This window comes from Scylla paramamosain, chromosome 21 (genome assembly GCF_035594125.1).
Source record: "Scylla paramamosain isolate STU-SP2022 chromosome 21, ASM3559412v1, whole genome shotgun sequence".
NCBI classification, from domain to species: domain Eukaryota; kingdom Metazoa; phylum Arthropoda; class Malacostraca; order Decapoda; family Portunidae; genus Scylla; species Scylla paramamosain.
In genome coordinates, this window is record NC_087171.1 from 21323306 (window position 1) to 21348266 (window position 24961).

Here is a 24961-nt window from a genome sequence, read left to right on the forward strand (position 1 = left end):
TGCCCTCTCCTTTGCAAGTTTCTGGAGAGACTTGCAAGGAATGGGGCATGAAAGACATCCACAGGCAGAGTTATTACAGTCAGCAAAGTAAATGTACTGAAGCAAATAATCGCAATGTTGTCGAACTGAATTAAAGTTAATGAGGTCTTCAAGTAATACTGCTATAAAGGAGAGGGGAAGGTAGATGCTGATCATGTCAACTCAGTAGTATGCCTTGGTATGTGCAGTGCTGGGTGTCAGAAAGCTAGCAAAACAATTAAGGATCAGTGCCATGCTACACCACTGGTCAAACACAAATCAAGCCAATACAGAACTGCTGTGAAATCTCACTGTCATGTACCTAGGAGAGTCAGAGAACCCTCCTTATCCCGGTCAGGCTTGTCTTCACTTTGCTTTAAGGGAACCCTGGGTGTGATAGAGTTCTCGCGACCTGAGGACCAAGACCACTTAATGAAGTTAGTTGGTTGTGAAAGCTGCTTTGGTCTGCTTCTCTCTGGTGTCTATTGAACTGAGGGAGTATGTTACTGGACAGTAGTGCCTGCAGCATTCCTTTCAGACATGGCAGGAGGGATGTACATGTGCCTTCATACACACCTTCACTCTTATGGAATGTTTGATTCAATGTTAAGTCTTGAGTGAGGAGGAAAAGTGATGCACATGTTTGAGTACCTTGCTTTACAGGCACTACTGTTCACTTGTGTTGAAAATTCAAACTCCCCGGTTCCCTACTGTTGTGAGCTTGTAGGATATATACATAAAGTCTAGTTACTCCTGTACCAATGATCCACACATACAAAAAGTGAGGTAAATGTTAAGTACAGGGACTGCCACGTGTAAGCCTGATGGCTTCTTGCAGCTTCCCTTGTTTTCTTATGTTCTTATGTACCCAGGAATGTTTTCTTCACTCTATGAAAACTGCCAAGTGTGATCTGTTCAAAAGGGCTTGTTGTAAATTATCAAGAGTGATCTGTAATGGTAGTACTGTCATATGAGCTGGAAAATATCATCACCAGTATAACAATTTTCCACACTGGATGCAACCACATTTATAATAGGAAAGAAAACTGGAAAGAAAAGGAAAATATATAGGAATGCAATTTGTGGCACCATTAACGGCATGTTAGTCTAAAATATTGTCTCAGATATGCTCACATTCTCAAAATTTCTAATGACTTCCAAATTCAACAACATAAATAACCTTGCTTTATCTTGTCAAATAATGTATGGACAACATACATTTCAAAATCATCATTGGTAACTATTCCTAATTACTTGGCAGTCTTCTTTGTTTGGTTCACCTTAGTTTACTTTCAAGTACTCCACTATCCCCTTCCCATTTTTTCAGTAACTTCTTTTCTTCCTTATCTTGGCTCAATTTTTCCCTCAATTATGCCCTCAATATACAATTCCCTCAATTCTTTTCATCTTATTCTGTCCACTATATGAAGACATCACATATTTACATAACATCTGGGGACCCTTTCTAAGACAAGTTCTCAAGCTGTTATGTAAAATGAATTGCTATTAATGCGTTTACCTTTCCTTAGCCATCCATGTCTCTTCCTTATAATATAGAGGTTTCCAATCCTTAAGTTCTTATGTTACTTCTTATGATGTCATCTATTGTTTAGCCACTAAGATTCTGTTTCACTTCAAAGTACTCAGTGTCTGCCTTTTTACACTTTTTCCATGGATAAAACAACAATGTGTCTTCATCACTTTACGGACACACTCATTCTCAAGTCTTCTTTATTAATCTTTCAAGACCATCTCTCAGTTTTACAATAAGTACAGTACAGAGCTGGCCACTTCTGCTTATGTCAGATTCACTGCTACCCTCCTTGACATTCTCAACAATAACTTTACATGAATAAGATGAATAGCACGTGGCATTACTTTGATGCACATTATATTGTGGCTCACATTTGCCACTTGTGGGTGATCCTTAGCCATGACCTCAACCTTGTATTTGTTCCCTTACAGAGTGATATGTACTGTAGTAACATGCTTCTTGTACTGTGGCAGTGCATCCATCATGGCAAGCAAGCACTCAGCAAAGGAAGGTATGAATGGCTATGACCTTAACTTATGAGGAAATTCACGAGCCTTGAGCAAAACAAAGTACATATTGGTGAGTTGCATTTAGGGACAGACCACAGTCACCATTGAACACTTGATGCAGATCTGTAAGAACATATTGAATGCCATGTGGTAATGCTGACAAAATTAAACTGAAAGTAAAAAAAAAAAAAATAAATAAATAAAAAAAAAATCTAAGGCTGGTGTGCTTGTGACAGCAGCGAAGTATTGGCATGTGATGCACAAAATGGAGGATATTACTGACACGGCAGCTTCTAATGACCTGTCACTCACTGAATGTAGTAAGTGTATGAAATGGCTTATGGCTTATAAACATTCGTCTAAGGTGTGGTTTTTGGGAGCAGCTGATGTGAAAACTACCAAGTGGTTCCTTAGTAACCTAAGATTCTTTGTAATGATTCTATTGATTCTCAGTCCAATGCATTAAATGAGAAAGCACACCTAGCACTAACTCACTCCTCAGCCACACACTCTCACCACCAGATATGAATGATGAAAAGAGTGCTGTCCTTCCACCTCCTCCTCCTCTTCCTCCCACCCTTCTCTTCACCTCAAGCCCATCCCATCATGCCTGCTGTCAATAATGCATAAAGTGACTTGCTCTTGTTCATTCTTAGTTTGTTTTTGTATTGATTTACTCCTTTAAAATTTTTTAATTCTTTATCTGTGTACTCTTGCTTGTTATATATAATCTTATGAAAATATTACTTGTTATTCATTGCTAAGTTTGTCAAGTACTGATTTTTCTTTATGGTTGTGTTTCGTTTAAATTTAAATTCATTATCATTAAGGATTTTTTACCCTTGCACACTCCCTGAATACGACCGTAGCTATTACCATTGTTTCTATGAGTGTATTCAATTTGAGTGGCAGAAAATATATATTAAGTGAACTTTCTGTGAACCAAGCCTTACTTATTCAAACTAAAGAAATTATGATGCTTTCACCAAAGTTTGGGAAAGGAAAGTTAGTGAATGAAAGTGATGCTAACAAATATATATATAAAAAAAAAAGTTACTCCATGGTGAAAGGGGGGAATATTTTGTGATCAGTTTCATTGGCCTGAAAAAAAAAAAAAAAAACTTTTGACAATATATTTTCATGTCTGCCACCAGCAATAACGTAAGATGGTTGATTTGTGGGGTGTACGAATAAATTAATAAACAAATAAGAAATAAATAAGAAATGAAAAACTAAATGACTAAAATCAATTCATGAAATAAAAACATATAAATAAATATAAAAAGATGAAATAAAATGTATAAATATAAATAAATAAAAACATAATAAAGTGAAATAAAGAAATGAATAAAAAATACAAATACATAAGCTGATAAATAAATAAACAGATAAATGAAATAGAAACAGACCAATAAAAACAAATAAATAACCAAATAAATGAACAATTATAACAAATAAACTTGCTTACCACGTTAGTGACTTCAATGTTTTTCCTTGCGCGTTATCATAAAAGTAAAAGCTAAAAAAAACTAAAAAATACATATCTTGAATGGCAGAAATATAATAATAACAATAACAATAATAATAAGTCTCTACAAGTGAAAAGCAGGAACCCTTTAAATGCATAAATAAAAAAGCAGAGGACATAATGATAATTGAATCAGTCAGCTAGAAACGGCTCTGCTCTGAAATGCTGCACTGCTTCCATGCACTACTGGCCACCCACCACGATCTTCACAAACAAAAAGCAGATAAGCAAGAGCCTCGCAGCCCCACAGGACCACCACAGCCACGCCGCGCACCACCACTACTTACGTGGGCCGAGTGGAGTGTTCTCACGCGTGCTGCTGCTGTCAGGAACCTCCCCATTACTCTTGGTTCTAGCCGCTCCCTTCTGCCCGTCCTCGCCAGCACCCAGCGAACCACCCCCACCTGCCCCCTGACTCATCCTGAAGGAGTCGCGCTGCTTGCTGGGGGCCTCTGGGACATCCTTGTCACCGCCCTCCTGCTGTGGATGCAAAGGGAGGTCCAGAGATACTATGCGAGGTTTATAGTCATAGAAGCATTAAGAGTGTGTGTTGTCAGTCAGGTGAATTCTAGAACTCCCTGCCTGCTTCTGCAAGAGTTAAGTAGTGATCTCAATCTTTCATTCCCTTTTCTGGTACACTATGGAACTTTCTGCACACTGCAAGAATTAACCAGCATTCTCAATATTTCATCTCCATTTTTCTGGTAAACTCTGGAACTTCCTGCCTTCTTCTGCATTTCCTCTTTCCTATAACTTGAACCCTTTCAAGAAGGAAGTTTCAAGGAGAAAGGAAGGATGGAAGGAAGAAGTGAAGAAGGAAAATAAAAAAATCGAGGGAATAAAAGATAGACAGGTGATTTTTTTTTACCCTAAAGGGTCTGGTATGCTTCCTTGCATTAAGAAAAGATCATATCCTCTATCCTACTCCCACAGGTGAAAATAAGCACAGTGAAAGAAGGAAAGAAGAGAACAATAATGGACAAATATGAAAGGAGGAAGGAAACAGTGGTGAATGCTATGCTCAATCTTACCTCTGTGTCTTCATCATCGTCAAACACTTCCAGTTGCTTTGCCCTCTTGTCCAGCTCACTCAGGTACTTGATAGGGTTCGCCAAGGCCTCAGCAAAGTCAATAAGACCATGTGGCACGTAATCCCCAACCTGAAGGAAGGAAAAGGATAGTGCCGTGTCTTGACTCCTGGGGTGCAGCACAGTGGGCCACATGACTTGCTATATAGAAAGAGAAATAATGCAATGAGAGGCCCATATGCTCCTTGCCTCCAGTGCCTCCACCCACCTTGACATATAAGAAGAGCGTTGAGATGCCCAGTGGCTGGCCAGCCTCATTTCGCAGTGTGATGTGTTTGTATCCCGGTCTGAGGCCAACGATAGGTAGCACTCTGTGGCCTAAACTGACTCTGCCACCCTCCTCATATGCCACTATCCTCAGCGTGGCCAGCTCAGGCAACACCACCTGTGAGGCGAATCAGTGTTAAGATCTGGCCACAATTACACAAGTGAAGAAAGGCTTGACAGACTGAAGTTCCCAACACTAGAGGAGAGACTAAAGTGAGGTGACATCATCATGAGGTACAAATGTGTGGAAGGAAAAGAAAAAGCTGATTTCATGGATTCTGTAGCACTGCAATGGTCAACACTAAGAGGACACAGTGAGAAATTGTACAAAAAGAGACTGACGAAAGACGTGAGGAGATATAGCATTCAAAGTTATGAGTGTAGGGAGCATTCACAGCTTTAAAGATCAATAAGACAAATTAACTTTAAAGGACAAGACATTAAAAAAATACTACTATTTAAGAACAATCAATATTGAGCTTCCTTTGTGCAAAAGTTATGAGGGATCAAAATATTGGTCTTTTTTTACTTCAGTACTTTTGAGTAGATATATAAACCAGTCTTATTATATGTGCAGGCATTACAATTTGAAAGAAAAGATGTCTTAGCCCTTTCAATGCCATAAGCAACAATTCACAGCACTAAGAAAAATGTATGAAATCTTTATAAGCACATACAAGAAAGATAAGGATGAAAAAGAACAGATTTTGCAATTTTTAATCCATATAATGTTTGGTGGAGGCTGTAGCAAAAGAAGAAATGTCTCAGAGTGGCAGTGTGTTCTGTAAAGCACTAAGATCACACCCCAGTAATGTTAAGTCACTTTGTTTTTGTTATTCAAGACACAACATGTAAGACTGGAATAAGAGAATCAATACTCCTCACTAACCTTCTTAAATACAAATGGCTCCTCATCCCACACAGGGTTTATACAGTTGTTCTGCACAATCTTGGTTTTGAACTTCTTACGAACAGTGTCTGCTGGCAGCCCGTACATCTCCACCTCAATGTAGCAGCCAGACCGCTTGTCAGACAGAAACTGTCCGGATATAACCTATAAATTATAAAAGGTGTGAGTTACTTTGCAGTATTAGAGTTTAAAAGATTCCAAGAGAATGTTGAGACACATAACATGATACCTCTCTGTAACTTCTCTTCTCTGTAACTTTCTTGTCTGGAAATGTGACTCTAGTTGGCATAAGCTATTTCAGTTCAAACAGGATGAATCAGATGTACTATTTGTTCTCAAGAGATGAAAAATGCAGTGACAAAAAGTTAAATCCTCACTGTCTTGACACACAGCTGAGTGACACACTGCTCACCTTGACAGACACAGTGCCAGCAATGATGCCGTCCACAGTGGACTCGGCAAAGGGATCAAACCTTCTGTCGGGTCTCCTCATGAAGTCAGGCTTCAGTAAGTATCCTGACCGGCTGTTGAACTCAAAGATGCCAAGGTTCAACTGCATGGCGAGATCTGAAACATGCAATTCTTGACTGAAGACGACTACACACTTGTCTATTCTGTCATGGTGCTTCTTAGAAGTTTCCTCTGCTCTGTGAAAATTCTAACAGGTACTGTATATACTAGTGTAAAAACTGGATATTCAGTAATTTTTGTGGTATAATTCTCTCTCTCTTCCTCTCATGGAGACAGTCACTGCCACCTATACTGCAATGGCACACAAGAGTCATGACCTACCAAGACTCTGATAGTTGAGGGCCACCAGCTGACACCCAGCATTCCAGAACTGGTGAGGGAGAAAGTTGGAGGAGTCAACTCGAGTTCCTCTGGGATACACTCGAGACAACTGCCGTTTGTTGTAATTGACAAACTCAATTGGTGACTCCTTCAGAAGGTTGCTGGCCTGTGTTTCAACAAAGGATGACATTTCGTAGCTCCTGCTTCTCTCTGAAAGCCAAAAGATAATATCATTAGCAGTGCTTTGAAGAAATGTTACTGTTCCTCATCCTTTCTATAAATGCAGCTAAGAACAAACCATTTTGGTGTTTATATGTTGTCCCTACTTCCTATTATCAACATTTCAGTACTCTCTTATGAATAAAAAGTACCATAAGATGAATTACTCAGATACACAAGAAGTATTTTAGAGTTGGGCATCTAACAAATATGGATAAGACAACAGGAACATAAGAAAATGAGGGAAGCTGCAGGAAGCCATCAGGCCTAAACGTGGGAATCCCTGCATTAAACGTACCTCCCAATTTCCACCTGTTATCCCTATCTATTATATAATACATGTCTTATGATATTACACACAACAACTCACTTTCTGATGCTTCAAACGAGTGGAAATGAACTGGCTGAACGTAATTGACTAGAGCTGATATTTCTGCTCCAGCTTCCTCCTCAGCATCACCACCTTGGTCCTAGGGAAGAACAACACACATGAAAAGTAGGATTCCTCTAGCCATGTCACTTCTGAATCTTATATCAACACTGGTATCATAATCTACACCTTATATGATCATCTGTGTATACGTGTGTGTTCAGCTGCTTGGCACATACAGTATCTGAATCTATAATGTTGTTTCTCCATGACTACTACTTTGTTCTCTCACCATGACTATTTTCAAAGGCCACAGAAATTATTAACTGGGTTCTCAAGAGTGCTTTTCCTGTTCATAATGTAGAAGTCTTGTTAATCTGTCACTAGAACTGTACAAACACCCTTGAAAACCCATGTTTTGAATGTAGGGAAGATGCAGTACAAGTGTGTTTCAGAATACTGACCTATGTTGTGGGGACTACAGTTAGTACTTATCAGGGGAGGAAAACATGCACTTTCATTCCATTTAATATCAAACTAAAAATGAATTACATCAATTATTCTCCACTTTATTAGTATGAGTCACACCCTCTCCCTTCCTGGCCTGACAAGTCACATTGCTTACAGGATTGGTGGAGCCTCTCTCTTGTATCTCCTCCAGTGTGAGTTGATTTTCTTCATCTGAGCTGGAACTCTCCACATCCTCTCCTCCTCCCCCATCAGGTATTTCTCCTGTAGGGAATATGGAGTGTCACCAATACTTTATGGTTAGATTAAATGTTGAGTATGATAAACAAGGTGTGCCAATAAGAAAAGTGCATAATTTGAAGAAAATATGTTAATACACTTACAAACATTTCATTAATTTATGCTACAAATGTTTTTTTGATGTTAATATTAAACACTTACAAATATTTCATTAATTTATGCTACAAATGTTTTTTTTGATGTTGATATTAATCCCTCCTTCCATTACTTGAGGGATAAAGCAACACAACTATGAGCACATTACTATCAGGTTAGACTGCAGATATAAACACATTTCATACACAAAATTCCATTCAAGACACGTTTCTCATCACTGAAGCTCAATACACTCGACCAACACAGAAATTTACGAACTGTTGATATTTCCTCACATAAAGAATCTACAACATATTACAGTGGTCTAATGAGAACCAGACAAATAGTAAGTGTTGGTGCCATAATGCCTCAGCTCAAGGGTGACACTATGTGAAAGTTTGCACCTCACATTAAGGCCTGTATTCTCAAACACTTTGCTCTCTCACCACAACTATTTTCAAAGGCCACAGAGGTGATTAACTGGGTTTTCAAGAGTGTTTCTCCTGTTCATAACATAGAAGTCTTGTTAATCTGTCACTAGAACTGTAAAAACACCCTTGAAAACCTAACCTAACTTCAAGTAGAGTCTTTTGAATGTAGAGGAGGTGTGGTGCAGGAGTGTTTCAGAATATTGGGCTATGTTGTGGGACTGCAGTTAGTACTTCTTATGGGAGGAAAATGTGGACTTCATAATGAATAAGAATAATCTCTTCCTCTTTACAAAACTAATATAACTGAAAAAATGTGTATAACAAATTATATGTGTCATGTTGTAAAGCCTGCTTGTATATATAGGTATCTATTATCAAGTTCCCTTCATTAAGTTTGACTCAGTTTATATACAGTAAGATCACTAACAGTTCCCTCTATACAAAACACCAAACTAAAATAAATAAATAAATAAAAAAAAGTAAATAAAATAAAATAAATAAATAAATAAATAAATAATAAATAAATAAATAAATAAATGAATAAATAAAACTGCAATGACTTGGGCAACAAGTGTGAGGTGAGGAGAGACTCATAAAAAACTCAACCACATGAAAAAATGGCCCCAGTGATTCTTAAAGGATTTCCATGGACTCTTTGAACATCGGCAAGTAAGACTCATGACAGAATTTCAACAGCATCACATGGTTTGTAACTCCTCAGACAGCCTGGTGTTGAGTGATGGGTAAATAATCCTACATGCTTCACCAAAGAATGCCATGGATGTGGGTACAAATTTAGCAAAGGATAAGACAATGAAGGTGTGTGGCTTGCATGTTCTTGTATATCTAGAATCTGAATGACTGAAGGACACACTACAAATGAAACATAATGAGGTTACCAGTTATTTACATGAGTTATGAGAAATGAGGAGGCTACATCACTGCTCAAAGTAACTATTTTGAAAAGAATGGCTGTGAAATCTAAAACAGGTGCATTTTAGAATTTCTTAATGACATATAACATGAAATTATAAGTTATATAAGGAGTACATCATGATGGAGTACATTATCAATAGTATCAGCACCTTCAAATCTTACTACTCAAATATTGCTAAGTTGCACCATCATCTGAACTATTTTCCTTTCAGTCTTTATATCCTATCTTGCTCTGTCCTGGAATGGGACACATTAATGGTGGTGGTGATGAACAAATGTGCACAATGTAAGTCCTTACAGTAGAATTACACTCAGATGGCACTCTTCCCCACTCTTCATCTAGTGCTAAAAGAAAAAAATGCATCTCTGAGGAACACAAGACCAAGACAGTGTGTTGGTTAGAATGCAGTGAGCTGGGCAGGGCTGGGGTGGGCAAGGCTGGGCAGGGCGGGGCTGTGGAGGAGGCTGGGTGTACTTGCTCTGGTGGTGATGATGATGGTAGTGGTGGTGTATAGCCTTCCCTGCCTTGAACTAACTCCTACTGTCATGCTGCTGTGGTGTTGTACTGGAAACACTGCCATATATTACACACAGAGGAGCACACATAAGGGACACTTTGAAGGAGATCTAGAACAGTTCCCAGTCTTACATCATTACAAGTACGTACATTGGAACACATTCTGAAACACTCCTGGCAGCACCTCCATTACTTTCAAAAGGCTCTAATTGAAAATACACAGGTTTTTAAGGGTGCTTTTATGGTTCTAGTGACAACAAGATTTCTATATCATGAACAGGAGAAGCACCCTTAAGAACCAGACTAATTATCTCTGTGACCTTTGAAAATAGTTGTAATGAATGAGCAAAGTGTTTCAGAATATGAGCCATACAGTAAGATTACAATGTGGTGGGTTAGAACTGACAGTATATACTCAACAGCAACTGAGATACTGCCCAATGGAGTTTAGTCTTGAGTGGTAAGGAAGTTCTGCCTCATGCTGGGAATTACACAAATGACACTTATCTAGAGGAACACCAATGCAGGGTACAGTTGCCTTGCCACCTCAATACACCTTTTGTATAAGCAGGAAAAAAAGGAAAAAAAAAAAAAAAAAAAAAAAAAAAAAAAAAAAAAAAATATATATATATATATATATATATATATATATATATATATATATATATATATATATATATATATATATATATATATATATATATATATATATATATATATATATATATATATATATATATATATATATATATATATATATATATATAAATGAATGATTAAATAGATGAAACTGAAAAATAAAGTAAAAAAATAAGAATAAAATTAGATAGGAAAATAGATGGATAGACAAATAAATAAATATGTAACTAAAATACAGAAACAAACTGATCAATTATGAAAAAATAGATAAGAAATAAAAAAATAAGAAATGAAACAAATGAACAAACAAACAAATGAACAAATGAATGAATAAACAACTAAACAAAACAAACTAACAAACAGATAACAATATTCAATAACTCGAAACACTGAAGTCTGATGAAGTTTTGTATACAACTAAAAAATGCTTCCCCACAAACATTCAAACCATCCACATGGCATTCCCTTAAGACCAACATGTGTGCCAGTACATGAATGGCAGGAGGGCTGACAACCAGTGTGGGGGACTTATTTTTAGCATAACATCACTCACAGGTTATAAGAGTTGCAAGTGTCCTAAGGGTGAAGAGTTAAAGGCTTCTATTGCTCATATTCTGAAACACTTTTGCGCTCCACCTCCACTACATTCAAAAGGCTCTAGTTGAATTGACACGGGTTTTAAGGGTGTTTTTATGGTTCTAGTGACAGATTAACTGGATTTCCATGTTACTGACATGAGCAACACTCTTGAGAACCTGACTAATCATCTTTGTGGCCTTTGAAAATAGTCATGGTGAGATAGAGAGAGACCAAAGAGTTTCTGAATACCATGACACAAGTACAGCAACATCTTCACACCTTAGTGAGTGTGGGATAGTTTGACAGTATTGGGTTTCATAAAAAGGGAACTGATGCAGTAGGGAAATAACAAATATGGCTTCTTCAACAATTTGAGTACACTAAATTAGAGAAACTTCATGTTGAACAGAAAGACAGTGTGAATTAGTACCAACATATTGCAACACCATTCATCTCCCTAGAACACTTCAAGGCAAATTTTTGAAGTCAGGTTTTGAATATTCAGCAATCAGTGGTATTTTAAGATATTACTATCGTACTGCAAAAGATTAGCACCAAAACTTTAAAAAATATATGATCAATATGTCTCTTTGAAATCTGAACTGTATTCTATATTAAAATCAATTACTAGTGACTGTGGGAAGGGGGAGAAAGAGGTAAAGGAGATATGAAAGAGATGTTGACACAAGTGAAGGATTTGAAAAAGTAGAGAGAGAGAGAGAGAGAGAGAGAGAGAGAGAGAGAGAGAGAGAGAGAGAGAGAGAGAGAGAGAGAGAGAGAGAGAGAGAGAGAGAGAGAGAGAGAGAGAGAGAGAGAGAGAGAGAGAGAGAGAGAGAGAGAGAGAGAGAGAGAGAGAGAAGACTTCACTACCATTTCATGTTTGCTTTTTTACTTCCACAATTACAACAAAACCACAGGAATGCATATACAAACTAAGTAAGGTTGCTCAATATGCCAAACACTGCACTTGAAATGGTCAGGGAGGATGAGGAGTGCCCTATTAACAACTGAAGGCATGATGCTGGCTGGGGCGGGCAGAGACAGAGGAACAGGATGCCCACAGCAAGAACAGTAACATCTCAATACCAAGACTTGAAGTGGTCACAAGAATAATCCCCAGTCCATTCCTTCTAAAGTAATAGATAAATAACATAGTGAATGGAGCAAGCAATAGCATATTTATTGTTTTTTGATGTTCTGGCATAGAAACAGTGCCATTATCAAGAATCTAGTATAAGAAAACAGTGTAAATATCTAAAAGAAAAGTCAAAAGTAACTAATATATATATATATATATATACGCATGTAATTAAGCTGTACATAGATTATGAGTGTATATGTATATCAATTTTTACTTTATATATATATATATATTTTTTTTTTCACAATGTATGTTTATCATGGGTCCTTGATAATGGCACAGTCTCTATGCTGAAATGTCTGAGAAGAATAAAGATGTTTGCTGCTGCTCTCACTGCATTATTTATCTGGAAGATATGGTTTCCCATCAAATGCCCTGCCTAAGGTAGTACATGTAATATCCATTCCTGGGTAACAGAGTGGCTTGTAATGGTCTACATACAGTACGGATGGCTGACGGGGCATCAGACGAGGGCTCAGTCATAAGGCAACTTCTCATTTCAGTGAATTTCTGTGATATTTTACATGCATACTTTTTTTTTTTTTTTCATGTAAGAAGGACACTGGCCAGGAGCAACAAAGAGTGAAAAAAAAAAAAAGGCCTACTAAGGTGCCAGTTCCAAATTAAAATTGGAGGATAAGTGTCTTGAAACCTCCCTCTTGAAAGAGTTCAAGTCATAGGAAGGAAGATTTATGCATCTTAAATTATTTTTACTAATAATTTTATAAGAAAACTGAATATTCATATGATATTCCTTACTTTTTTTGAGAAATTTATGACAGTTACATCTAAGCAAAGAAAAAATTTTAAATCAAATTTATGATATGCTTAGCAGCAAATTACTGCTTCTTCCAACTTGTCACAGTCATGGAGTGCACATTTGTGATGACTGCTTTGTAGCACTGAACATTTCATAAGCAAACAGGCGTCACTGCACCACGACACAACTGAGCCCAGCCTGAGTGTGCCCGCCAGAACAGTGGCCAGCAGTGAACACAGACTGTCAGCTAAGGGCTACGAGTTACCTGTACATGGTGCCAGAAAGGAGGGGGCTGTCACTGCTTCATGCATTATGGCTACATACAGTATTAACACAGTAGTTTACTGGAGAAAGGGTGAGCATCCACTCTGCTGCAATTACAATGTGGTAAAAGGATGCACAGTTTTTAATTTTCTTGCAAAACTGACGTGTTTCTATCATGTTGAGCATCAGTCTTGCTGAACACCTCATAGCACTAACATGCTTCCACCTTTGTGACGGGAACATATGAAGGGTGAAACACTACATTCATGTCTTACCTATCAGCCTGGCCAGGTGAGGAAAGGCTAGGTCAAGAATGACTCAGATTAGCCAAGTTGAACTAACAGGTAATGTTACCAATCATTAACATGCTTATCATAATGACACTTATCATATATATATATATATATATATATATATATATATATATATATATATATATATATATATATATATATATATATATATATATATATATATATATATATATATATATATATATATATATATATATATATATATATATATATATATATATATATATATATATATATATATATATATATATATATATATATATATATATATATATATATATATATATATATATATATATATATATATATATATATATATATATATATATATATATATATATATATATATATATAAGAATACTTTACCATCATATAAATATTCATGAATGCAAAATTTGACACAATTATCATCAAACCAGATATGTATACAATATCACACATTGTCACACAGAGTAATGCAAGTACACTGAAAAATTAAATTTGTGAATAACTGCTTCTGCTCTACTCATCTACTAGTATTACTGATCCTCTATGTATGACCAATGTACACAAGCACATGTCTTACACTAGATATTCCACCTGCACTACAGCAAAAGTTGGGAGGCAAGGAACTGCTTACGTTTGCAATCAAATAATCAAATCAGTGTTTATTTTTCCCTATCAGCATAATTACCTCCCTCCTTTTGGCATCACTGTCATTATTCACACAGTCATATGCAACCCAGCAAGGCCTGAGTTGTGGCAAGGCCGTGTTGCTCATATGATTGTGCCAAGAGATCATTAACCATCTCATACCTACATTGAAATTGCTATAAATTGACCTCCTTATGGAATTAAGCCTTTCAGTCTCTTCCAAATTCCTTTATCAAACATCAATGTCCTCTTATCTCACTACTGCCAAATCACTTCAGACTGAGTACATTTTATCAGTCTTTATGGTGATTCCTATAGTAGAAGTACCTGACAAAATAAGAACATCCATTTCTATAGTCATTTGGAAGAATAGATCCCTGGTGACTAAAGCAAACTATTGAAGAAGTGATCAAATATATGGGTTTTCTTCTTTCATGCCATGCTAACTTAGGCTGAATGTATGAGAGAGACAATGAAGAAACACTCACCATTAGCTACTTCATTCTCTTCCTCAGAGGATTCCCTGGATCCCTCCTTCTCCATCAGAGGTCTGGGTATCTCTCCGTTGCCCTGCATCTCTGTGGGCCTCGGTTGTGTAGTGGGGTTCAGATCCACGTGGAACTGGGAATGGCTGGGCTGTGTATTCACTTTGGGGTGGTGGTGTGTACGGTGCTTCTTCTTGTTCTTGATGATAATCTTACGTTTCAAACTCTTTGGGCTTGGCAGGGGAACACCGGGGTCCAGCTGGGAAGAGAGGGGATTGCATGACTCTAAAGGCCAAAAATATTCCCTATGAATATAGATGACATGCCAATCTCCAAGCTTCCTCAGTACTAGCTATCCCTCTTAATGGTAACTCCTCACCCATGGCTTCTCATACTCACAGGGAAGTTATGCTGTGGACAGACTAGCAACAGAGAGACTGCCCCATTATTCACCTAAAAATTCTTAACTTCTTAACTTGAATATACATGACACACAAATCTCCAAGCTTCCTCAGTTTTTAACATATTTTTTTTAATTCTGTGTTAGAGGGGCACTGGCCAAGGTCAAGAAAATGAGAGAGAGAAAGAGAGAAGAAAGATCCACTGTGGTGCTAGTCCCAAAAGAAAGGTCAAAAGGGTGAATATCCCTCATGACAAGAACTTTCCACCCACTGCCTCTCCATACTTACAGGGAAGTTATCCAATGGAGAGTCTAGCAACATGTCACCAAAGAACTCCCTGCAGTAGTTGGCAATCTTGGCCTGCTGGCGAGGGTTGCAGTGGTTCTCAAAGGACAGAATCACAGGCCACTCGGAGGTCTTGAAGGCAGACTCGGCAATGCTTTCTATCACATCCTGCAAGATACATGAGTGGTTCAGTGGTGAGATTGTTGCAATACAGGATGCTGAGTAGAACTAACCAGATGAAGTGATTGTGGGATGATGCTTTAGCTTTAAGACAGGAACCAAGTGTGAGAAGTGAGAAGAGCAAATGAAAACATGTATTGTACTGTACGTTATAAGGCAAATACTCGTATAATGAAAGAAAACATTATCATATATCTCTCAAAGATTGGATGTGGCTGTAGAACAATTAAAGATGTCTCAGTGATTGGTAATTACGAAGAGTTGTACTGGGCGGCAGTCAAAGGGTTAAAGACAAGGAAAAGAACAGCAGTCTAACACTTCGTTACAACAAACCTTGGCACTGATTTCTGGCACGAGAGTGAAACCGTGGACAATGACAGGCTCCTCCAGCTTGCCATTCCAGAAGTCCAGCTCCACACAGCGGCAGCCGGCCAGGAGACACTGCCTGTACATCTCTATTGAGGCCTTGCCTGTGAACTGGTGGCCTGGGGGAGCAGTGGATTGGATGATTTGAAGGTAGTCTTATGGCAGCCAAGTACTTAATCTATTACAGAATGGCCCAGACGAAGCACCACTTTTATCTATATCTTCCATCCCCTGGTGTTTGATATATATATATATGAGTCTTTCTTTTATAATATAATCCACTTTTCATAGACATTCTGCTATATCAAAGAGGAGAATCACACACAAGTACTGCATATACACAAGGTTGTTTCTCGAGTTTAAACATTAGATGAAGAATGCAAATATTTAAGTACAAATTTGCAGTGCACAGGAGTTTGGTTTCACATGTATGGTCACTCCCTATTGTGCCCTGAGTCAGCAGTGCAGAGCCGCCCACCTGTGAGGTACGTGTTGTGGGAGGAGTTGATGAAGTAGTGTGAGAGAGGCTGCTCCATGTCAGCGTACTGGTCAGCCATCTCCATGGAAATCACAGTGTTCTCATCTGACATCAGGTACTTTAGGAATCCCTCGATGCTCAACACATCTGAAGACACAGGGAAAGAAAGCATGAGTCACTGGACTGATGGTATTACTGAAGCTACTATAGGGTTGCCATATATGAACTATCAAAATTCCAGACACCTTCACTAACACCTGATTATGGTCCTGATATGATACTGGAAAACATATAAATTAATTAAAAGAAACTCAACTTATCTACCTTTGCATATGGCTGATAATAAAATAATGTGTCATCTTCATTGATGAACCCTCTTCTTGCACTGCTCTCTTATGTTTCTCAGAGCTCACATGTGACTGTAAGTCATTAATGCCTTTATGTGCCAATGAGACAAATGTTCCTGGTTTACACACCAAACACTCGGCTTCCCACTCATCCCTGCCTTTTTTGAAGCACGGGAGTTTGTTCTGCATCTCTGCAGTGAATTTACACTTTCGTTTGGGCATCTTGACAAGAACAAGTAATAGTTGTAATGACGAGGTCGCAAACGAGGTAATGACAAGGCTGCAAACAGTAATCCAAACTGACCCCTATCAGAGCTGGTGAAAGACGAAAGACGAAAGATGAAAGACGAAACGTCAACGTCTTGAAAATGTACGCACGCGTGAGTACATTTTCAAGACACACACACACACACACACACACTGTATAAGCATATGTACAACGAAAGACAAGGCAACACACACACACACACACACACACACACACACACTGCATAAGCATATGTACAACGAAAGACAAGGCAACACACACACACACACACACACTGCATAAACATCAGTAAAACGAAAGACAAGGCAACACACACACACCATAAAAACTCTGGAGGATAGTGATGGAAACCCCAAGTTTAAGCTTGTTTCAGACTTTTCACTAGGATGTCTTTCTTTGCCTCATGCTAATGCTGACTGTGAGCTCTGCTTCTCTAGTGTAAACCGTGTGACAACAAAAGACAGAAATAAGCTAAAAACAGAAACCGTAAGAGACATCATCCTAGCGAAGCAGTGTGTTGCTTCCACATCCAGCAGTGACTGTACGACCTTCAAGCCATCAATCAAAGTCAATGATAAAAAACATGGCATCAAGAGTGCTATATTCCTCCAATGAAGAGAGTGCCGGGGCTGCTGACGACGTGCCGGATGTATATATAGAAGAACAAGACCAGTAATCTCCTACATAGTAAGTAAACAACTTAACGAAGTGTCCTGTAGTTTTTCTCCAATTATTAATGATATGTATTTAGGAAAGTGTTTTGTTTGTTAAGGGCATTGTTATTTTTTTCATTACACACACACACACACACCTCTCTCTCTCTCTATATATATATATATAACCTAAATTCTGCTGTATTTGGAAAGTGGCAGTTTTGCATAATATTTGGAATAATTACATATAATTTTACCAGAAGTACAATAATTTCAGCCTGTGTAGTATGATAATATGGCCAAAACAATCTGGCAACGCTGACTATTACTGCTGCTACTGCTCTCTGTCACTTACTCTTGGTGATGTTCTCCTTAGCCGGCTCGTAGTCTCGGATCACCTCCTTGGCCTTGGCGGCATCAGCATATGGGTACAAAATTTCGTTGAGGCGTGGGTCCCTCTGCTCTTCATTGAGAAATTTCACCAGCTGTTCAATGTTCATCCCCTTGGGCCTGAACTTTGGGTCAGTGCTGTACTCCTGATCCGTACTGTAGAGGAACACAGACATTCACTACATAATAAGGATCAAAGTGTTATTCAGATCATGAAAGCATCCTAATAACTTATACTAGAGCTTCTTAAAGAAACTGAGATTAGAACTTCGGGTATGTGCTATAGAGAAAACATTAACGTTGCCAATATAATAGTAACCAAGCTATTAATAGAACCATAATGCATCCTTGAGGTAACTGAGGTAAGACACCAATATGTTTTGCCAATATGACCTCCTTCTTACATAATCTTTTAATTCTACGTACTAAGATGCTATCCTTCAATGAACCACTGAAGTGTAACCTGCTCTATTTCTTACTTGTGTACTGGAGAGAGAGAGAGAGAGAGAGAGAGAGAGAGAGAGAGAGAGAGAGAGAGAGAGAGAGAGAGAGAGAGTACACTACACTTTCTGAATGACACTTTATTATTTATGCATGTAAAGTTGAGCCATTATTTAACTTCACACTGAGATGACAGGTGGTGACATAAGGCCCAGTGCTGCCTGTTATCCTACTGTCAATTATTACTGTGCGCGATCAATAAAGTATAAATAGCTAAGTATCTCGTGGTTTCTTGAGCATCTATGGGATTTATTATTATGCTCAGGAATACATAAAAACTCGTCTAAACATCTCTGAGGTGTCTGAAAATAATCCTTATCAATTTGAAGCGCTCAGGAATACGAACGCTCTGAAACATTTCTACAGCGCACGTCCACTACTTTCAAAGTCTCAGGTTTGAAAGGACACATTTTTTTTTTCTTTTTAAGGTGTTTTTGGAATTCTTGTGACAGATTAATAAAATTATTAACGGGAAAAACACTCCTGAGAACCCGGCGCATGATCTCTGTGGCCTTGAAAAATGGTTACAGTGAGGAAGCAAACCGTTCAGGAATACTGGACATAGCTGTCACAAAACGAGGCTGTGCTGGGATCAGGTCGCGCTATGTAATGTAAACACGATCAGGCCGCCTCCCTATAATGAATAGTCTTCGCTTGACATTTAGGGGTGAACAAGGGAAGGGACGCCGTTCATATTACATGCAGCCTTAGCGAGGAGACTTGGCTGAGAGGAGGACAGTTCTTGACAAGGTTGACAGAGTATATTCCCTGGTCAATAAAGAACGTGAGAAAATAAGGGAAGCTGCAAGAAGCCATCTGGTCTACACCCGAGTCATAACCCCGACCAGAAGGATAGAGACACACTTACAGTAAACAGAAGACTCGCTCCACCTCCAGCCTGTTGGTCAGCTTGTGGTAGAACTGCAGGAACATTTCCCATGTGAACTTCTCTATGGACACAGTGTCGTTCTGGTGGAGAAAAGAGGAACAGAAGATTAAACATGGCAATCATTCTGCATTTGTATCAGTGGTCAGTGGCTAGATACAGTGGAAGTACTAGTGAGTTTTCAAAGGTCTCAAAGAAAGAAAGAAAAAAAAATGATAGGTTCAGTTTATTTTCCTTCAATGGTAGTGTACATCGTCAAGAAAACACCACTGAAAAGTCTAGTAACTTACACTAGAGCTTGTCATAACTATATAGTTCAGATACGAATCTTAAAGTTACTTCTATACCTACCGCGCTAAAAAAAAAAAAAAAAAAAAAAAAAATCATACTACAATGTTATACCTGAACACCCAGTCACTCATACGAGCCCAAAATAACTACCGAAGATGACAAACTGACTGGCCCCATAACTCAGGTGACAAGTGCCGCGCGTTGCAACACCTGCGTCACGGACGGATCTATTCATCTGGGAGAGCAGCGCATAATTCACAGGTTGCCGCCAAAGCCTTGATGGGTTGTCGCACATCACGGAACAACACTAGCGAGGCTGTCCCGGCTAATCCACCCCTCAGATTCTCTCTCTCTCTCTCTCTCTCTCTCTCTCTCTCTCTCTCTCTCTCTCTCTCTCTCTCTCTCTCTCGTACCCTACCTAGTTTGTCAAAAAAAAAAAAAAAAAAAGGGACGTTTCAAAACCACTAAAACTCGATGAATATTGCACACTGACCTACAGGGAACTAACTGATCAATAGTTTCGACCTTGATCGTCAAACGTACTCTGGGCCAATACGAAACGCTTTGCTCTCTCTCTCTCTCTCTCTCTCTCTCTCTCTCTCTCTCTGTTTCACCACGACCACTTTCAAATAGCCGGGTTCTCAAGTGTGTTTATACTGTTAGTATGGTAGAAATCTTGCTAATGTGTCACTAGAACCATAAAAAAAAAACACCACTGAAAACTCGTGTCACTTTAACTAGAGCCTTTTGAAAGTAGTGGAGGTGGAGACAGAAGTGTTGCAGGATACAGTCCCATATCTTTCCGCTGTATTTCGACCAGGGCCTGAATATACCGAGAGGAGCCAAAGAACAGTAAAATATGTGTTATGGGTTCTCGTGTTTGGCTCGTATATTTTAGCTAGAGAGAGAGAGAGAGAGAGAGAGAGAGAGAGAGAGAGAGAGAGAGAGAGAGAGAGAGAGAGAGAGAGAGAGAGAGAGAGAGAGAGAGAGAGAGAGAGAGAGAGAGAGCACCACCACCTTGCCACGTAGCTCGAGGGACGGAAATACACCTGCTAATGACACATATCAGAGGTAAGCAGGGCCTCTCATTACCTGACAGTTGGCTCGGCTTTCGCATCTCACTCTGTGCTAAAAATACCCTGACGGAGGCACGTTTTTTTTTTTTTTTGTGGCATTTTTTCTTTTTTATCCCATTGATGTTATTTAAAGGGATGTACTGTTATTATTAGGCTTGTTACTTGTTTCTCTCTCACAATCTTTTTGTTATTTTATTGTAAGTGATTTTATTTATTATTCTTCGTTTTGTACGTTGGTTTGTACGACAGTTTTATGATCCTTAAAAACTCGTGTGTCACTTGAGCTACACAGGGCCTTTGGAAAGTAGCGGAGGTGCGACGCAGGAGTGTTTCAGAATACAGTCCTAAGTTAAGCTCATTGTACTATGGAGCGTATCCTCATCCTATATAACATATTCTGAAACACTTCTGCGCCGCACCTCCACTACGTTCAAAAACTTTACTTGAAGCTACACAGGTCTTTAAGGATGTTTTTACGGTTCGCGTGACAGATTAACAAAATTTATATGCTATTAAGGAGAAACACTCTTGAGAACACGGGTAATCATCTCTGTGGCCTTTGAGGATAGTCGTGGTGAGAGAGCAAAGCGTTTCTGAATACGGACCTATCACTCTCTCTCACTCAGAGCTCGGCAGGCCGGGCGCGAGGGGCGGGAGTCAAGGTGGCCGTCTGCGCAGGGCAGGAGAGGGGCGGCGACAAGGGCAGTGGTAAATAAATCCATCGGCGGAGTTAAGGAGAAGGGCACAGGGAGTAAGTCGTGTCTCCAGCTCCACCTAGACTGCACGCCCAGACGCAAAGGAATACAAAGGAAGAGCGAACTGAGGACAGGTAGATATGCTGGTGGTAATGAGGGAACACAAAGGAAGGACAAGTATAGGAGGGTTAGATAAGGTGGTGGTGGTGGTGGTTAGGTGTTTGTGAAGAGGTGTCGTTCAGTATGCAATTGAAAGTAAAGAAGTGTGGGAGAGTAATGGCGTAGGGAACACACACACACACACACACACACACACACACACACACACACACACACACACTAAATAATTCATTATGATCTGTGAACTGGCAATTTAACAGTTTGGAAAAGAAGAGAGGAGGAGGAGGAGGAGGAGGAGGAGGAGGAGGAGGAGGAGGAGGAGGAGGGCTAGTAATCTCCTCAGATGCACTTATGACAGCAAGAGAGGTTTATCTTTGTTCGATCAAGAAGTGATGATGTAAATGACTCTACAGCAACAGGAGGAGGAGGAGGAGGAGGAGGAGGAGGAGGAGGAGGAGGAGGAGGAGGAGGAGGAGGAACAGAGGCTGAAAGTCCCTGAATACACCTCTCCTACCTCCTCCTCCTTCTCTTTCCCACCACTACCACTAACTCCTCCTCCTCCTCCTCCTCCTCCTCCTCCTCCTCCTCTTCCTCCTTCTCCTCTTCCTCTCGACCAATGCCTCTTTAAAGTTGGCTGGACAGTAAGGGTCGGTGTACCTCTCTCTCTCTCTCTCTCTCTCTCTCTCTCTCTCTCTCTCTCTCTCTCTCTCTCTCTCTTCACTCTGAGTATTGATTGAGTTAAGGTGTAGTGTGTGTGTGTGTGTGTGTGTGTGTGTGTGTGTGTGTGTGTGTGTGTGTGTGTGTGTGTGTGTGTGTGTGACATGCAAACAGATAGGCAGACAGTCAGATAAATAGAGAGAGAAACCTACAACACACACACACACACACACACACACACACACACACACACACACACACACACACACACAAATAACGAAGAAAAAAATAATTACAAAATAAAATGAGGATAACATCAAGAATATTACAAAAAAAATACAAATGGAGAAGGATTTGGATGTAAGGGAAGAACGAAGGGAAGAAGGAAGGAAGGAAGGAAGAAATAAACGAAGATGGGAAGAGAAAATGAATGAAAATATGTCAGTAAATAATGAGTTAAATGAATGTAAAACTTGAAGAAGAAGAATAGAGAAGATTAATAAAAAAAAATGTAAAGAGGTTGAGAAAGTGAAGGAAGGAAAGAAGGAAGGAAGGAAGGAAGGCAGGAAGGGAGGGAGGGAGGATGACAGAGTGGCACAGAGTAATTGAATGATGAGGGGAGGAGAAGTGAGTGACTGGAGAAAGGTAAGGAGGTGAAGGAAGAAGGGAAGGAGGCAGGAGAAGAGAATGAGCAACAGTAATGAAGTAAATGATGAGAAGAGGGAATGATTAGAGGTAAGAGAGTGGACGGGAGAGGGAAATATGAATGGAGAGGGTGAAGAAAGTGACAAGAAGACAAAATGAATAAGTAACGAAGAGTGAGTGGCAGAATGAGCAATGAGAGGAGAAAAGAACAGAAGAGAGAAGTAAAAAATGAGATGAGAATAAAGGAAGTGGGGAGAGGAGAGAAAATGCGTGAGAGCGAGTTAATAAGAGGAAAGAAGAGGAACGAAGAATAAAAAAAGAAAGAATGAGAACAGGGAAAATATAAAGAAAGGGAAAATGAGGCTTATTTCCAGGGAATCAGAAAACTGACACACTGTAGACAGATAGATACGCTAAAACTATGATAAAAATAGGAAGAGAAGAGAAGAGGATAACTTCTACACGAACAAACGGAAATATGAACGTTATTTTTCATTTTTGCATTACCAACGTTCGTCATACCTAACACACACACATACACACATAAAACAACAACAACGACAGCAACAATTGGTCACTACATGTTAAAAGTCACGAGTCACGAACTATCGCTCACTCGACCAAGTAAAAGCAAAGAGTCTTTTCATTCACTCTTGTTTAACTCATCTCTCGTACCCGCCAGACAAGAACAAGGAGTATTGGTCCACATACTGACACCAGCTGATAGAATCGTCAAACATATTAACGACGAGATAGTGGGAAGATCAACATCCTCTGCTACTCATGAGAGATTCCTGTCAGCTGTCGAAGTGAACGCTCCTCGAGTCACCCAGCTTGCAAAGGCTGTATTCTGAAACACTCCAGCGCCACACCTCCGTTACTTTCAAAGGGCTTTAGTCTCCAGATGTTACACGATTTTTTTTAAGGATAGTTCTTGTGACATGTTAACAAGATTTCTACGTGATTAACAGGAAAAGACACTCTTAAGGACCCGGTTAGTAAGAAATCTTAAGAAAACTGAAAGAAAACTGGCGAGCTATTTTGACAGCATAGGAAAGTGTTAAGTGATAATTCTCACGAAAAAAAAAAAAAAAATAAATAAATGAAAATAAATAAAAAAAATAACATACAGTTTTGCGTTTTCATCACTCAAACTCAGACCAGGTTAAAGTTTTCTCAACAGTTCACACACTTCGGCTGGAAGACTGCAAAAAGAAGCGTCTATAACTAAATAAAGCCTTCATCATTAGCGTTTTAATAATTTAGGACTAACATACAATAGATAAACTACTTCACGCTTCCTCCTCTCCTTCTCTTTCTTCCTCCACGATCTTCTTATCTTCCTGACCTACTTCTGAAACGCTGAGAGAGAGAGAGAGAGAGAGAGAGAGAGGAGAGAGAGAGAGAGAGAGAGAGAGAGAGAGAGAAAGAGAGAGAGAGAGAGAGAGAGAGAGAGAGAGTTTTGAAAGGAGTTTGATACATGTCACTCAGGAAGTGATAAGGAAAACGAAGAGATGAAAAAAAAAGAGGGAAAAAGGAAAACTGTGAAAGAGTAATGGGTAACTTTCCTAATCTTTGCTCTCCCAATCCAAACACTAGACTGGGGAGGAAGGAGAGGTGATAAGAGGAGAGAAGAGCACGGAAGGAGGAGGAGGAGGAGGGAGGGAGAAAAAGGAGATCAACAGGAGGAGTTTGAAGGAGACTACTTTTCTTCTTTGATGTGGGAGTTCCTTTGTATTTTTTTTGTATCGTATTGTCATCATCTTCCATCTTGTTTTTTCCTCGACCATACAAAAAAAAAGGAATAAAAAAGGGAATACTTCTTAATTGGAGGAGAGAGAAAGAGAAAGGAGAAGCAAAAGAAAAGTAAATAAAGGGAGGAAATAAAGGAAAATTAAGATATACGTAAAGTATTCTGTCGTTTCGTTTTCTTCACATTAAAGAA

The 24961-nt window shown here is 39.0% G+C and overlaps 1 protein-coding gene across 3 annotated transcripts in view; it reads right to left on the reverse strand.

Annotated features, from left to right (window-relative positions):
* The window catches only part of LOC135111240 (1-phosphatidylinositol 4,5-bisphosphate phosphodiesterase classes I and II-like), a 158557-nt gene that overhangs the window by 16673 nt on the left and 116923 nt on the right, over positions 1 to 24961 (reverse strand). Inside the window, exons 7-22 of one of the 3 annotated variants that reach the window (XM_064024396.1) lie at positions 19515 to 19615; positions 18111 to 18301; positions 16488 to 16634; positions 15977 to 16128; positions 15467 to 15631; positions 14781 to 15036; positions 13621 to 13647; positions 7861 to 7967; positions 7236 to 7335; positions 6647 to 6856; positions 6267 to 6421; positions 5834 to 5998; positions 4886 to 5062; positions 4621 to 4749; positions 3877 to 4069; positions 341 to 430 (exon numbers count right to left, since the gene is read on the reverse strand). In XM_064024396.1, the coding sequence (XP_063880466.1) occupies positions 341 to 430; positions 3877 to 4069; positions 4621 to 4749; positions 4886 to 5062; positions 5834 to 5998; positions 6267 to 6421; positions 6647 to 6856; positions 7236 to 7335; positions 7861 to 7967; positions 13621 to 13647; positions 14781 to 15036; positions 15467 to 15631; positions 15977 to 16128; positions 16488 to 16634; positions 18111 to 18301; positions 19515 to 19615 (2365 nt within the window). The remainder of the gene's footprint in view (positions 1 to 340; positions 431 to 3876; positions 4070 to 4620; positions 4750 to 4885; positions 5063 to 5833; positions 5999 to 6266; positions 6422 to 6646; positions 6857 to 7235; positions 7336 to 7860; positions 7968 to 13620; positions 13648 to 14780; positions 15037 to 15466; positions 15632 to 15976; positions 16129 to 16487; positions 16635 to 18110; positions 18302 to 19514; positions 19616 to 24961) is intronic. The other 2 variants (XM_064024397.1, XM_064024398.1) reach the window with 2 other exon arrangements.